General features: G+C 37.0%; 1 protein-coding gene across 1 annotated transcript in view; it reads right to left on the bottom strand.

Annotated features, from left to right (window-relative positions):
- SYNE1 (spectrin repeat containing nuclear envelope protein 1) overlaps positions 1-15,523 on the bottom strand; it is a 409,429-nt gene that overhangs the window by 310,125 nt on the left and 83,781 nt on the right. The window contains exons 5-9 of the mRNA XM_036249358.1: positions 13,576-13,659; positions 8,021-8,113; positions 6,967-7,145; positions 2,075-2,271; positions 172-281 (exon numbers count right to left, since the gene is read on the bottom strand). Coding sequence (XP_036105251.1) covers positions 172-281; positions 2,075-2,271; positions 6,967-7,145; positions 8,021-8,113; positions 13,576-13,659 — 663 coding nt within the window. The remainder of the gene's footprint in view (positions 1-171; positions 282-2,074; positions 2,272-6,966; positions 7,146-8,020; positions 8,114-13,575; positions 13,660-15,523) is intronic.

Genomic DNA, 15,523 nt, shown 5'->3' on the forward strand with positions numbered 1-15,523 from the left:
AATCTTTCTCTCTAATCACCTCCAAAATCGGTAATATCTATTCTTTACTCAGTTGCTCTCTTATTAAAATGTACTATAATTTAATTTTTTGGAAACAGCATGCTTAAACATCTGAATCACTGTCATTGAGTGCATGTTAATACTTGAAGAAACAAACAAACAAATACTTACATCGGTCTCTAGCCCATCAGTGCCTGTATTGTGGATGTCAGGATAATGTTTCAGAAACTGGGCTACATAGGTCATAATAGACTTCTCATCTGGTTTATCCACATCAACATCTGGAAAAACCAAAAACAAATGTGAATAAATTAATTCACATTAATTAGATTATAATAATATAAGCTTTGAAATCTAGCCAATATACCAAAGACACGGTTCTAAAGACAGAAAAAAAACAGAATTCATATTTAGAAAAAATTGTTTGGATGGGGGACAAATGTATTCTGAATGATATATGGTGGCAATATTATAAATCATAAAGGTGGCATTTTAACTAAGAGCTTTTTGGAAAGTAGGACTTGTTTTATTGAAATCTCAACACTAATTGATCAAAACCCTGAGATACTATATGGCTATTCAGGCATTCTGTCTAGTTAATAAAATACACATAATAGGTAAGTTTCAGAATTGCGGTAAGTGGGTAGTATTTAAAACACAGGTGTGAAACTGAATAACAAGTGAGTATATAGCTTGTATAACTACATATGACCAAATATAGATCTCCCCAAACCCCACAAATTTTGCTTTAAAAAGCGGAAGATGCCCTGGCCGGTTTGGCACAGCGGTTAGAGCGTCGGCCTGCGGTCCTGAGAGACCCGGGTTCAGTTCCCGCTAAGGGCATGTACCTCGGTTGCAGTTTGTCCCCGGCCCTGGTCGGTTGTGTGGGTGGCAGCCACTCGATGTGTTCCTTTCACATTGATGTTTCTCTCTCTCTCTCTGTTCCTCTCTCTCCCTCCCACTCTACCTGAACAAAAAATGGAAAAATGTCCTTGGGTGAGGATAAAAAAAAATAAAAATAAAAATAAAAAATAAATAAATAAAAAGCGGAAGATGCCTTATATTCAATTCATTAGAAAGCCTTCCATTAGGAAGTATTCTCTCTAAATGACTGTGCTCTGAACAATCAAGTACTTTTTGAGGGAGACACAGAACCTGAAAATATTTTAATCATCGTCATTTTAAATGTATAAATAAATGTTTACTTAATAAAATTAGTAAAAATAAGGCAAATTTATTTATACAAATTTAATATGTATACATTGGGGTAAGACTACATAAATAAAAGGTGCTGAATTGTAAAAAAAAAAATCCTTCTAAATATCCTTTTTAAAGGCGATGAAAACTGAAATCTCACCTTTCAAAATAACTTGCTTACACTGTATTTAAACTTCTTCATTAATTAATAACATTTCCATAACTGTCAATCCAAATAAAAAATTATCTGTGACATTTGGGAAGTGAGCTTTGACACTTTTATTTCAGTATAACAAACAACTCAGTTTATTAAAGTCATCAAAACTGTCTTTTGAAGGCTTGAAAGAGTTAACTCCATTTCTAAAAAGTCTTATTCGGTGTCTTACTAAAAAGAAGCCAAACAATTGCAATAAAAAAATATTAGTCAATCCTGATTGACAACCAAAACACTGCATAGTATCAACATTTCTAAGTATTTAATAACTGACATTTTTAAGGTATGATTGTAGAGTACTAATAATTTTTTATTTCTTCCAGATTCTATGAAGTTATACAAATAGTCCCTTTATTCTGTGACACCCCATCCCCCCAAACACACACACAGAACTTTCACTCCACTCGTAAATACAATGAGTAAGTACAGTTCAGCTCGCTGAGCCACCAATGTCAAAGTGTCATTTGGAGCCATATAGAGTTGTATTTTGCACCTAATTATAGCAGCAAAATGTTTCCAAAAGAAAATCAGCACAGGAAGATACTGTTTATTTGTGCTTTTCTCAAATTTTCTGGCCTCTCATAGAATCTTACAAGTCATCTGTAATTTGTGGGTGTAAAACATACAAACCTACTGAGTTGAACCAACAGTTGTTGAACGTACCTTCGGGATCTAGTAACCTGGGGATCCCCAGTTCCGTTTCAGCAATAGTGAAAGCTTCCTCCAGGTTTTCTCGGTTAGCTCTCCCTTTCACCCTCTCCAAGTCCACTAGCTCTGGTCGAATAGCATGGATGACTGAATGGAAGGCAACCCCATTCCTCCAACTCCGTCCAAAGTCTTTTATTTCTATTCCAGTCTGCCTTCGTGAGATAAAAAAAAAAAAGGTAGAATAATGTCACATTCTGAGTAGATAATATGCATTTTTCTCAAGGCCTCATGCAGAATCCAATGCTCTTTAGCAATAAATGATATTTGGTCAGCTGTATTAGTTACCTGATTTTGAGCAAAACAATATTTTTAGAGGGTAAGAAGATAAGATGTAGAAATTCTAGTTCCGCATTTAAAGATTTCTATATTAGATTTTTCAGTAATAGAGATACTCAATTTAAAGCACATTTTAAAGAAAGCTAATTTCAATAAAAATGTATGGCAAAATTTTTAAAAAGGGTAAAATTATATGAACATTGTATATTTTTTGAAAAAGTATGTAACATTTTTTAATAACAATGATAAGCCAATTGTGTTGTACCCGCATAGGTTATAGTAGACATAATAAAATAGACATTAAATAAAATAACATCACTCAATTTTCTTTTTTTACCCTATATTCTCAAAATTTCCAAGAATTGTAAGATAGAACATATCTGACTGACAAACTGATTAGCATCAAAAGTTGGTAAATGCCCTTCAATTTCATCTTAGTAAATTTAAGATTCACTTAAATTATGTTCTGCCAATGTATATTCAGTTTGCATAAAATATATTGTCCTGCCCTGGCCAGTTTGGCTCAGCGGTTAGAGCGTCGGCCTGCGGTCCAGAGAGACCCGGGTTTGGTTCCCGCTAAGGGCGCGTACTTCGGTTGCAGTTTGTCCCCGGCCCTGGTTGGTCATGTGGGTGGCAGCCACTCGATGTGTCCCTTCACGTCGATGTTTCTCTCTCTCTCTCTCCCTCCCACTCTATCTGTACAAAAAATGGAAAAATATCCTCGGGTGAGGATAAAAAAAATATATATATATATATATTGTCCTAAAAATAGCATCATTAGATCTAATCATTGGCTTCCTAACTAAATATTTAAAACACAATTTTGTAAGAGTCCAGCATTTGGAAAGTAATCTTGAGTCTTCTAGTTCTTTTAGAGTTTCTATCTTTGGTTGTACATACATAACTTTTTTTTCAGGCAACATACTGGCCAATAGCCACCCAGGTTGAACAGAGTGTCTGTTATCTATTCATTTGTACATCCGCCTCTGGCTTCATCTTACTTTTCTATCTGTATTTTCCCTTTGCCCATATCGCCTCATTTAAAAGTGATTTTGTACTCATAGTCTCTCAGGCCACCTCAAAGTATTTTTAACAGAATATAGTAGGGTGTAAATAAATAATTAGCCTATGAATATCCATCATGAAATCATATATTTACTGATTTTCTTTACCTTGTTTATTGTTTTAGACATTTTCAAAAATAAATATATGAAATGTTTCTTGAAATATTTACTGTTAGAGTAATTCAAAACATTTCAGTGTGTCTTCTTCTATATTTGCTGAAGGCACACACACACACACACACACACACACACACATTCCTACACTGTTTCATATTAGATCAAAGTAGTAGATAATATTACTTGAAAATTTCAGTCTTAGTCCAAATCATTTATTTAAGAATGTTTCTTTGTGAAACTTTAAAAAACTTAGATATATGCCCTGGCAGGTTTGGCTCAGCGGTTAGAGCGAAGACCTGCGGTCCAGAGAGGCCCGGGTTCGGTTCCCACTAAGGGCATGTACCTCGGTTGCAGTTTGTCCCCAGCCCTGGTTGGGTCGTGTGGGTTGCAACCACTCGATGTGTCCCTTTCACATCGATGTTTCTCTCTCTCTCTCTCCCTCCCACTCTATCTGAACCAAATATAGAAAAATGTCCTCGGGTGAGGATAAAAACAAACAAACAAACAAACAAAAAACTTAGACATACCATTTAAGGAAGTGATGAAGTATGTACATTTTAAAGGCTTTTCTAATACTCTGATAATATTACTTTAAGTTATTTTGAATGAATCTGATATACATATCTTCATTTGTTTGGTTATATTATTAATTTTGTCCTAAAAACCAATTGTTTTTCTTAGTTGAAAGTAAGGCATGTAGCCTAGCTGGTGTGGCTCAGTGGGTTGAGCATCCTCCCGTGGACTGAGAGGTCCCAGTTTGATTCCCGGTCAGGGCACGTGCCCGGGTTGTGGGCTCGATCTCCACAACGGGGTGTGCAGGAGGCAGCTGACAGATGTTTCTCTCTCACATCAATGTTTCTATCTCTCCGTTCCTTCCTCTCGCTTTAAAAAAAATCAATAAAAACATGTTTTAAAAAAAGAAAGTAAGGTATGCAAATGTCAGATATGCTATAACTTAATGCTTTCATTTCTGAGAGTGCACACTGACAGTAGATGCAATTGTTAAAACAGAGAGAGAGTGGGGCACTAACTACCTTGTGTTGCTGAAACAGTTTTTATGTTTACTTCTCAAATATTTCAAAATTTTATTAGAAACCAGTGAGTTTCTGACTTGTGACTCTTGAGAAATTGTAGTAGAAATTAAATGAAAAGCCCTTCCCACATTGCTGGTGTGCTGTCTGCACTTTACCCATGATGAGCAATGCTAATCTCTTTTTGAAGTTTAAGTAGACAAGAAGGAGACCGGTTACCACATGCTATGACATTTGTCATGGTGCTACTGCAATAAAGCTTTATAGTATTCTGACAACTTGCCTGGTACTTACTGGATATTTTATCATTTGTCACCATCTTTAACCTTTTCAGACTGATAAACCCACAGATAATCACTTTAGAAACATGTCAAGATTCTAAAGTCTTATCCATGTCAGGTAAAAGTTACTTTTAAAATATAGATTGGGATAGTGTAAAAATCAGCTTTTAAAAAAATTATTAGCTTTGGTAGAATAATAGAATCATGTGTTTGTCAGAGAATTTTCATAGCAGAGAACAGTCATCTCCCCAAATCTCTATAATTTATGCAGCTGTAAAATAAATGGATCTCATTAATGCATTGATGGGCGGAGAATTCTTGGGTCCAGGAATCTGGACATTTATACAGATAAGTAAAATGCAACTTCCACTAATGTTGTAAATATACAAGTTGCATAAATGACTTTTATTTATTTATTTATTTTATCTTTTTTTTTTTTTTTATCCTCACCCGAGGACATTTTCCCATTTTTTGTTCAGGTAGAGTGGGAGGGAGAGAGAGGAACAGAGAGAGAGAGAGAAACATCGACGTGAAAGGGACACATCGAGTGGCTGCCACCCGCACAACCGACCAGGGCCGGGGACAAACTGCAACCGAAGTACGCGCCCTTAGCGGGAACCGAACCCGGGTCTCTCAGGACCGCAGGTCGATGCTCCAACCGCTGAGCCAAACCGGCCAGGGCGCATAAATGACTTAGTTATCACTAGACCTCTGCACATCTATGAAACCCAAAATACCATGTGTTAAAAAAAATTAATGCAGGAAAAATGTATTTTTTTAATTAATTTAATGCTCTGTGGAACAATGGACTCAAGAGACTAACATATAGACATTACTATAAAGTTTTATTGCAATAGCACCATGACAAATGTCATAGCATGTGGCAAGCGGTCTCCTCCTTGTCTACTTAAACTGCAAAAAGAGATTAGTAATGCTCATTGTAGGTAAAGTGCAGACAGTACACCGGCAATGTGGGAAGGGCTTTCCATTCACAATTTCTCAAGAGTCACAAAGCTTTGCTTTCAGAAATATTTTTGAGTGCAATTTGAATCATACAAATATATCCCAAATTAGAAAACAACCAACACACTTAAACATTTTTTAACTATGTAAATTAGTAACACCAATTATATCTTCTTTATGTTTATTTTTGTCTCTATTTTTGCTTTTCAAACACTAGAAATAGAATTCCCTATGTTTAGCACCTCAATATTTTATAATGATAAGTACTTGTTTACAACTGTTTTCCGGAAGTAAAGGAAAAGGTTCAGATTAGATTTAGGCATCTAAAACAAAACAGAAAAGGAGTTAATTTCACACGTCATTTAGGAAAATAATACAAAAGAACAACTTCTACGTGAAGCCATCTTCCCACTGACCACCGCTCACCACAAAATACTGGTATAATCAACTGAAAACTCTATTGAAATTGCTGTGAAAAGGGACTTTTCAGAGTGGCACCTCTCTATCCAGCATTATAACGTAAATGTACACACATGTAAATTTATTATATCTAGAAGGAAACAAAACTAGAAGCAAATTATCCATCCATAAAACTGGAGTTGACAAAGGAATCTGCACTCCAGAGAGAAGATGAAACCAAAGGATAAAATTAAAAAATAAAACTGCTAGAAACTTTCAGGAAATAATAACAAATATAATATTTCAAAGTGTGAACCTTAGTTCTAATTACTATTAAATAGAGCCCAATAGTCTTACAACTAGATAATCAAATTTCAATCTTAAATTTATTTGTGTAAAGATTATTTAATAGGAGCAAAAGTCCAATGACTTGAACAGAAATAGCCCTCATGCTACTAATGAAAGTATAGGGATTAAATGACTTCATTAATCAGGCCCAATGGCAGAAGCAATTGGTTTTATTACAGCATTTTCCTAGAGTATTAGTGATGACTTGTTTCTATGTTAACTCAAGAAATGAGTGAAACAAGACCTGAAGCAAAGCAATTCACTCAACTGTCTCTTCAAATTTTGCAATCATTGAAGATGCACTGGGTGATAAATGGTAACTCACATTACTCCAGGATTTCAGATTTAACCAAACCCTTGGTACTTACTTGGCTGCTGTGTGCTGAACCCACTTTAACAAAGCCTTCTTAGCATTTCCTTGGATCTTGGTGGCCGCTTTGCGTTTGCTGGGGGGGCTGGCGGTCTCCGAGCTGACCATGCTGTCCACAGAGGATGCGCTACTGGACAAGGACTGCAGCTGCGGCAGGTTGCTGGTCAGCTCCTCAATCTGTGGGTGTGGTAACAGTCAGCACAGTTTAGGAATTATCTTTGCTCTTCGTTCCTCAATGTTTCACTTTTCCAACTAAAAACGATTTATCTTAACACCCTTAACGATGCTGACAAAAAGTAAGTTCTTAAAGGGCTGGCTTGATGCTATGCTCCTCTTTGCACTTCTATTGCATCTAAAACTGCATCTCTGTGCCTTGTAGGCATAGTAATGAACGCTGGTTTAATACATGTGAATTATTAAATAAAGCCTAATGGTCATCCAAACTCATAGGATGTACACCCCCAAAAGGGAAGCCCGATGTGAACTAGGGGTTTTGGGTGATAATGATGTGTCAAGATAGGTTCATTATTTGTAACAAATATACCATTCTGATTATGATGGTGGTGACGAGGTGGCTATGCATGTGTGGGAACAGGGTCACAGAGGAGTCTCTGTACCTGAGGCTCAAGTTTGCTGTAAACTTAAAACTGCTCTAAAAAAAAAAAAAAAGAAGAAGGCTAGAACTACTATTATTCTGGATGGAATGGCAAGTTAATTTCTCCTTTTAATGTCTAATAGGGGCATAGAACTGCTCCGTTCTGGAGAACAGAGAAAAATCTTCTGAACCTCCTATACCAATATTTCATCTTCACTGTGCCCTGTCCACTTTTCAGATTGCGTACCTATGCCAGAGTCCTTTGGGGAGTTCCATGTCTAACACCTTTACAGGGAAGAAGAGGAAATTCTGCTACCAAAACCAATGTCTGTGTGAATGTCAGGTATCTGCAAGTTTGAGAGTCAACCCCGAAAATATGGCAGATGACAGCATTATAAAATGCCCATACTATTTCCATGATATTATATCAACTGATGGGGAAGCTATAACACAGTACCTGGAAATAGAGAATAATGGTCCACACCAGTCCGAGAACTATTGAGGGTCGGCCATCCGCGATATCAGTGGAGTTAATGTTGACTAATTTAATCTGTTTAAAAAGAAAAACTATACTAGTAATGTACTGGAAGATTATAACCCATTTAATTATGCAATGAGGAGCACTATATTAGACATCAATAAGACTTGGACATGCCTGTACAGTGATACACACGAGTAAGTAGGGTGAGCATAAAAACAAGCACATGGGTTTGGTGGAAATTTCAGGAGCATTCATTAAGTGCACATGATAACATTAACTACAATATGTAATAAAAAACTTTAAGTTGAAAAAATAGGGCATCATGCAAGGTATTACCAATAAAATGCCAGACAGGAACAAAAAAAGGGGTATTTACATTCAGAACTCGACTGGAATTTAAAAGAAACTGTGATGAATAGTTTAAGAAGATGCACTTACTTTGAAGTTTGTTACCAAATAGCATGAAACTTATGTTCTCTTTTACCTATAAAAGTCAGGAGGTAAAAATTCTAAAATTTGTACTAACCGGTGATCCTCTGTACATGGACTGACATGGAAAACAAAGGGAGAAGATGATACGCACACATAAGTAATCTTTGAAAATCAGTGTTACTTGTTCAAAGGGAATAAAAGTGTAGGAAGTAAATTTAGGGCTTAGTTGAAGAACAGATTTTAAAGACAAAGGAAAGCCAAGAAATAGTAAGCAAAAAGAGACTGAAAATGTTCAGGTCCCTATTTTAGGCACTGATAACTATAAAGTATTTGACACACATGTTATTTTGTCTACAATTGCTCCCAATTATTCATCTCAGTGCCTTCCCAGCTATCAAAAAAGTTATTTCCTAAGTCCTAGCAGAATGGATTTTCTCTCAGTCAATCTTTATAGAATATAATTAGAACTGTTCATCATCTTTTCATAATCACTAAACAAATATAAAAGAATAACAAAGTATTCCTTAAACATCTAGCTCAATAATTCTCAGCTATAATTTCATGAGCTGTGTGATTAATAATAATAAAGTTCAGAAGCTTGTAAATGGTTTACTTTAATAAAAATTTGTCAGATGCAAAGTCATCCCACAAATAGTTGACTTAATTACTTTAAATGTGCTAGTTAAACATCAAGAGGAGTAGTGTAAAAGTTAGCACACAGATCATTGGATACAATTTGACTCACATCCACGGGGTTTTTGTCTCACTGGTAATTTTCATTCATCCTCTTCAGAGACGGAAAAAGTGATAGTTACCACAGATTACCAGCTTGTGTGTACTAGTTTTAGGGCTTGTACACTGTGAGACATATAATACATTTGTGGGAAACAAGGATCTTCAATGCTGTTTAACAGAACGTACCACAATCTTTATAACCATTTTGATTACTCTGTTTTACATCTTCTCCAGAATATTCCCCACATTCATTTTAGTAACCAAGGGCCACAAATGTAAAATATATCCTAATAACCATAAGATTATAGTCCACCATCTGTATCCTTAGGTTCTAATCACCAATCAAAAATATTTTTTTAAATAAGTTTTTTAGTGATTTTTTTTTTTTTTTAGAGCGAGAGATAGAAACATCAATGTGAGAGAGATACATCAATCGGCTGCCTCCTGCACGCCCCCTACTGGGGATCGAGCCTGCAACCCAGGCATGTGCCCTGACTGGGAATCAAATCAGGACCTCTGGGTCCATGGGACAAGGCTCAATCCACTGTACACCAGCCGGACCCCGATCAAAAACATTCTAAAATATAAGTTAGGTTGTTGGGGACATGTACTGTGTGGTTAAGCCTATGCAGTGAACAAGGAGAGACTTTTTTCTTATCTCATACCTTCAACAATGAAGTACAAAAACTATTTACATACTATTTACATTGTGTTAGGTATTGTAAGTAATCTAGAGATGCTTTAAAGTATACAGGAGGATGTGTGCAGCTACATAGTATCTTATTTGATGTAAGGGACTTGAGTATCCTTGGATTTTGGTATCTTTGGGTTCTGAAACTGTAATGCATTTCATAGAGGACAAATCATTTCCCTTTCCTTACATATCTTTCTTTTTTAAAATGTGGTTGAATATAAATTGAATTTCCTACCTCAACCCAGCTCTAACTCTACTCTGAAGTCAACATATTCAATATATTATAGAACCTAACGACCTTTTGTTCAACTTGTTGAAAAATTGTTTTTAATAGTTATTTTCTCTCTAAAAACTGTTGCACAGTGGGTTTGCAGAGCACAGAATTGTCTGCTGTTTGTTTTTGACCTCCTCTCCTTCGCAAAGTCCTATAAAACTTACAACACATTCTTAACAGCCTCGGAGAGGTGATGGCAACAGATAGCCAAAGAGACTGAAAATTCCCGGAAGCCAGAAAGAGGATGGGATCACATTAATGAATGAAACCAGGGAAGGATACTGGACCAGTGGTTTTCAAAATGAGCTCCTAGAGCAGCAGCGAACATATCACCTGGGACCTCGTTATGAATGAAGCTTCGGGGACCTCACCCCAGACCTGCCGAGCCAGAAGCTAAGGGAGTGCAGCCCAGGAGTCTATTTTAACAAAACCTGCAGGTGATTCCAACGCACATCAGTGTTGGAGAACCCTGGACTCGATCATTGTGCTTGCCTCACATAATTTGGAAAATTTTAATTTTGCAAGCCAGAGACTAGTATGGATTGAGATGTGTGTGTCCCCAAAATTTGTATGTTGGAGTCATAAGCCATAAACTGACTGTATTTGAAGATGGGGTCTTCAAAGAAGAAATTAAGGTTAAATAAAGTTGTAAGGGAGTGGCCCCCAAATTACAAAAGGTTAAATCTAAGAGGATTCATAAAACCATCTTGGAGGGAAATGAGGCAATATCTAACAAAACTATGTACACACTTACCTTTTGACCCAGCAAACACAATTCTAAAAATTTACCCAGAAAATGCATTTCTAATAATGCATAAGTATGTATACACAGTTATTAATTAAATCATTGTTTTGGTCTGAATAATATTAGAAACAACCTAACTGTTCATTCATAGCAGAGTGGTTAAAGAAACTCTGGCATATTCAGGTCATAGAATACTATGCAGCTGTGAAGATGAGCGAGGCAGACCTCTGTGAACTGACTTGGATGATTTCCAGGAATTGCTGTTAAATTTAAAAAGCAAAGTGCACGAGTACATCTATAGTACACTACCCTCATGTACAAAAGATGGTAGATGAAGGTACATCTGCTCGTCTGTGCAAAAGAAATACAAGCGTGACAAGTGAAATGAGCCAGACAAAGGCAAATCCCACATGATCTCACTTACAGGTGGAATCTAATGAACAAAATAAACTGACCGATGACCAGAGGCATGGACACATGGAACAGAGCGACAAAGGACAGAGGGGGGGGGACACTGGATAAAAGAGGGTGAGGGGATAGCCAACAAGCATACACGCACAACACATAGACACAGACAACAGTGTAGTGATGGCAAGAGGTGAGGGGGCGGGGGCGGGGTGGAGGTAGGAAAGGGGGTAAAACGAGGACAGTTGTCATACAGGCATGCTAAATGAGACACCAGACAGATGATTGCCTAGAAGTATGAAGGGGTGAGGAGTGGTCACGGAGTAGTAAGGAGAGGAATGGAGTGGCACTTCTCTAAGTACAACTTCTCTTAGAATCATGGCAATGATCTCATTTCCCAAAATAAAATAAAAAATTAGTCAACCAGAGTGGGTGTGGGGGGTATCCAGTTGGAATATAACTGTATTTCAAACGAATAACGTAATCACACTGAAAGGAATGGGAAGAACAGACGTAACCTAAGTAAATTTGGAGCTAGTCTTTTGACTGGATACTGTCATGTTAGACCAAAAGAACTGCACACAAATACTGCTCCCTGGTTAGTAAATCTGTTTCTCAAAGGGGGTTGGGCTAGCAATTCTGAAACTATTTTATGTGCACATTAGGGCTGAAGAATAAGTGAGTATATTGTAGATGAGAGAGCAGATTCTCACTGTAAGAGAAAGCAGAAGCAAACAAGCACAGACAGTTAGAATAAACCCTGTGGCACTGAACTGAAATCAGAAGTATCAGTTTGAACCAATGGTTTATACACACACTTAGAGGAGAAGCCAGAGAGAGAGAGAGAGGCGGGGGGAGGGGGGACATTTTCTAGATCTGTCTGTTGAGAGGGTCTGTGAGCAATGAAACCTCAGTAGCAATGATCATACCTAGCACCCAAATCTTGGTTTCTAAATGCCATTTGCTAATAAAGGGGTTAAAATTTCCATTGAGAAGTGGTTATTCTAGGACTGGGGCAGAGAAAATACAAGATAAGCAGGAGCCAGCCTGAAGACACTTTTAATGGCCAACGATTTAAATAAAAGAGTAATAATAATAGTATTAAATTAAAATTATAGAATAAAATAAATACCTATGAGTTTATGCTAAAATAAATAATTGAATAAATAAATGGAGAGGAAAAGAAAATATTTTCTTACAGTACATTTCCCATTAACACATGTAGAAGGAATGAGGGGAACATAAAATCACCATCAGGCAAGCACGCAGAAATAATTACTGAAGGCAATCAATGCTAAAATTAGTGAGCAAAGTTTAAGAATAAACAGCATGATCTCAATTATTTTCCCTGAGTTCTTCCTCAATTATAGTAAAAAGAGAAAATAATAAGTTCACCATAAAAGAAACACAGCAAATGTCCTTGCCATTGATCAAGATGAAAAAGACCAGCAACAAGACCTATCAGGATCCTATACTCACTAATATGATGCGTAGAGAAGAATAAAACATCACTTCCTTAGAATACTTTTTAATTTTTTTTTAATCCTCACCCGGGGATACGTTTTATTAACTGATTTTGGAGAGAGAAGAAGAGTGAAGAGAGAGAGAGAAAAACATTAATTGGTTGCCTCTTATACGCACACTGACAGGGGATAGAACACACAATTTAGGTATTGCCTTGACAGGGGATCGAACCCACAACCTTTTGGTGTATGGGATAATACTCCATCCCACTGAGTCACCCTGCCAGGGCACTTCCTTGGAATTTTTGTAAAATATGTATAACTTCAACAAAATTATGAAATTGAGAAGCATTCTTCAAAATAACTGGCCACCAGGTATCAACAGTGATGAAAGGCAGGGAAAGAATGAGAAACTGCCATAGAGTGGAAGAGACAAAGGATCAAATGCAAGGTATGTGGTTGGTTGTATCCCGGACAGAAATAAGACAGTGGAGGAAAATTGATGACATTGGACTAATGTCTACGCTTTAGTTAATAGTGTCAGACCAATTTGAATTTCTGTATTTTGATCATTGTACTATGTGCACATTCTTAACATTAGAGGAAGCCGAATCTCTGTACCCCTTTTTGCCACTTTTCTATAAATTTAAAGTTATTTTTTACAATGATATTGCATGTGTGTGCTGCACCGATTACACACGGTGTTTTTACTCCGCAGCCAGCATTGAAAGCATCTGGATGGCCACACCTTCTCCTTCCAGTGTCTGGTTGCGCGTCTCTTACCTTCCTCCCCTCGAGGAAATTCAGAGCAGTGCCGATGTTAGCCACAGCATGGATCCGCTTCACGTGGCGTCCTTGCTCACAGGGCTGCAGGGGAACAGGAAGAGATCAAAGCGCACGCTGCACAGCGAGCTCAATAAAAAATAAAAAGGATGGTCATGAAGTCTATTTCAGTGGATTTAAACATACTTGCAGGATATTCAAGAAGAGCCAGCATTACTCAATTTCTATGAAGGTTACCAGGTACACAAAGGAGCATTATGCGCACAGCACCTTGAAAGGGGGCCAGTGTACTCAGTAAAGGCATCTGTCTCCGTTCTGTTCATGAGTTTGCTTTCAGGACGCTGCACATCTTAGGGCGGAAATTCACAGAATTCCCATGCTGTCTACTGAGACTATCGCCCTATAAGTTAGGAAATATTTACATGAAAAATTCTCTTGCTGCGTGTGTGAGGGCCCAGGGTAATAGGAAATATCTGTTACTTTTCTTATAATTTTGTTGGAAACCTGAAACTGCTCTAAAAAATTGTCTTTAAGAAAAGTAGTCTTGGTCACTCACCATTTTTTTTTTTTCAGTTATATTACATGAAAGGTTATTGACAATATTATAAGATATCTTGGTTTGGATGACCAAAATATATGGAGCACATGAGCCAGGGTTAGAAAGGATGATTGTGAGAATTAATATATTATTTACCCAAGAGGAAGTTCTGATTATCTGTGTTTGAGTTACTAAAATTCATCATGTGCTTTCTATGTATTACAATGTGAAGTTTAAAACTCGAAATAATTTCATTGAAGTAGATAGTATTAGCCTCCTTTACACTGACAGGAGTTAAATGGGCAGTTGAGGTGAAGTGATTTTTCCATATTGATAGCTGGTAAACTGATTTCTCTGTGACACCCAGATCCTAAATAATCCACCATTAAAGCTCCAAACCGAGTATCATTTACTTTCCAATTATAGCATACCAGGTAATAACATTTTATGATATAATTTTAAACTAATATTTAAATAGAAAATGCACTTTTTAAATGTTTGACTTTTATTTACTTATTACTTGGGAACCTGTTATACATGATATCGTTCTATCATTGGTTCATACATGGTCCACTTTGTTATTTATTTAATTAGTTTTTTTTAATAATGTAAAAAGCATCTATGAACCTGCCAACTAAAACAAAGCCAGGATACAGAAATTAAGTACGAACCCCTGACTGGTTTGGCTCAGTAGTTAGAGCATCGGCCCTTGGACCAAAGAGCAGCAGGTTTGATTCTAGTCAAGGGCACGTACCTTGGTTGTGGGTTGGTCCCCGGCCCTGGTCGGGGTCGTATGGGAGGCAACCAGTCGATATGTCTCTCTCACATCGATGTTCCTCTCTCTCTTCCTCCCACTCTATCTGAAGATAAATAGAAAAATATCTTCGGGTGAGGATTTGAAAAAGAAGAAAGAAATTAAGGACAAAAACCATACCCCTCAATGCCACCATCGACCATTCATCTATCTGCCTTCCTACATCATTATACTAAATCTACCCATTGTTTTCCTTTTATATAAATTCAATTCCTGTATATGCATTCTTAAATAGAATACCTATTTTCATTTTTAAGTTTACATAAAGGTAATCACTGCATTAATCTTTTGAGACATATTATTCCACATAACATTTTTTTCCTAAGATTCATCTGCGTTGTTGCCTGTCACTGCATTGCATTCGTTTTGACAGCTGTACTGTATGCTGTTCATCTACTCTCCTCTTGATGTGAATCTGGGTTATTTTCAGGTTATTTCTGGTTTGACCTGTGCTGATAGATCGTTCTTGCATGTCCCGCCTCTGGTACAGGCATAAAGGGTTTCTCTTGGGTGCATACTTGGACTCGCTGGGTCAGAGGAAGGGGGGCTTTTGAACCTCAAAAGTGATGCCAAACTTTTCTAAAGTGTCCGCGTTA

Source organism: Molossus molossus, unplaced genomic scaffold, assembly GCF_014108415.1.
Source record: "Molossus molossus isolate mMolMol1 unplaced genomic scaffold, mMolMol1.p scaffold_m16_p_8, whole genome shotgun sequence".
Taxonomy (NCBI): Eukaryota; Metazoa; Chordata; class Mammalia; order Chiroptera; family Molossidae; genus Molossus; species Molossus molossus.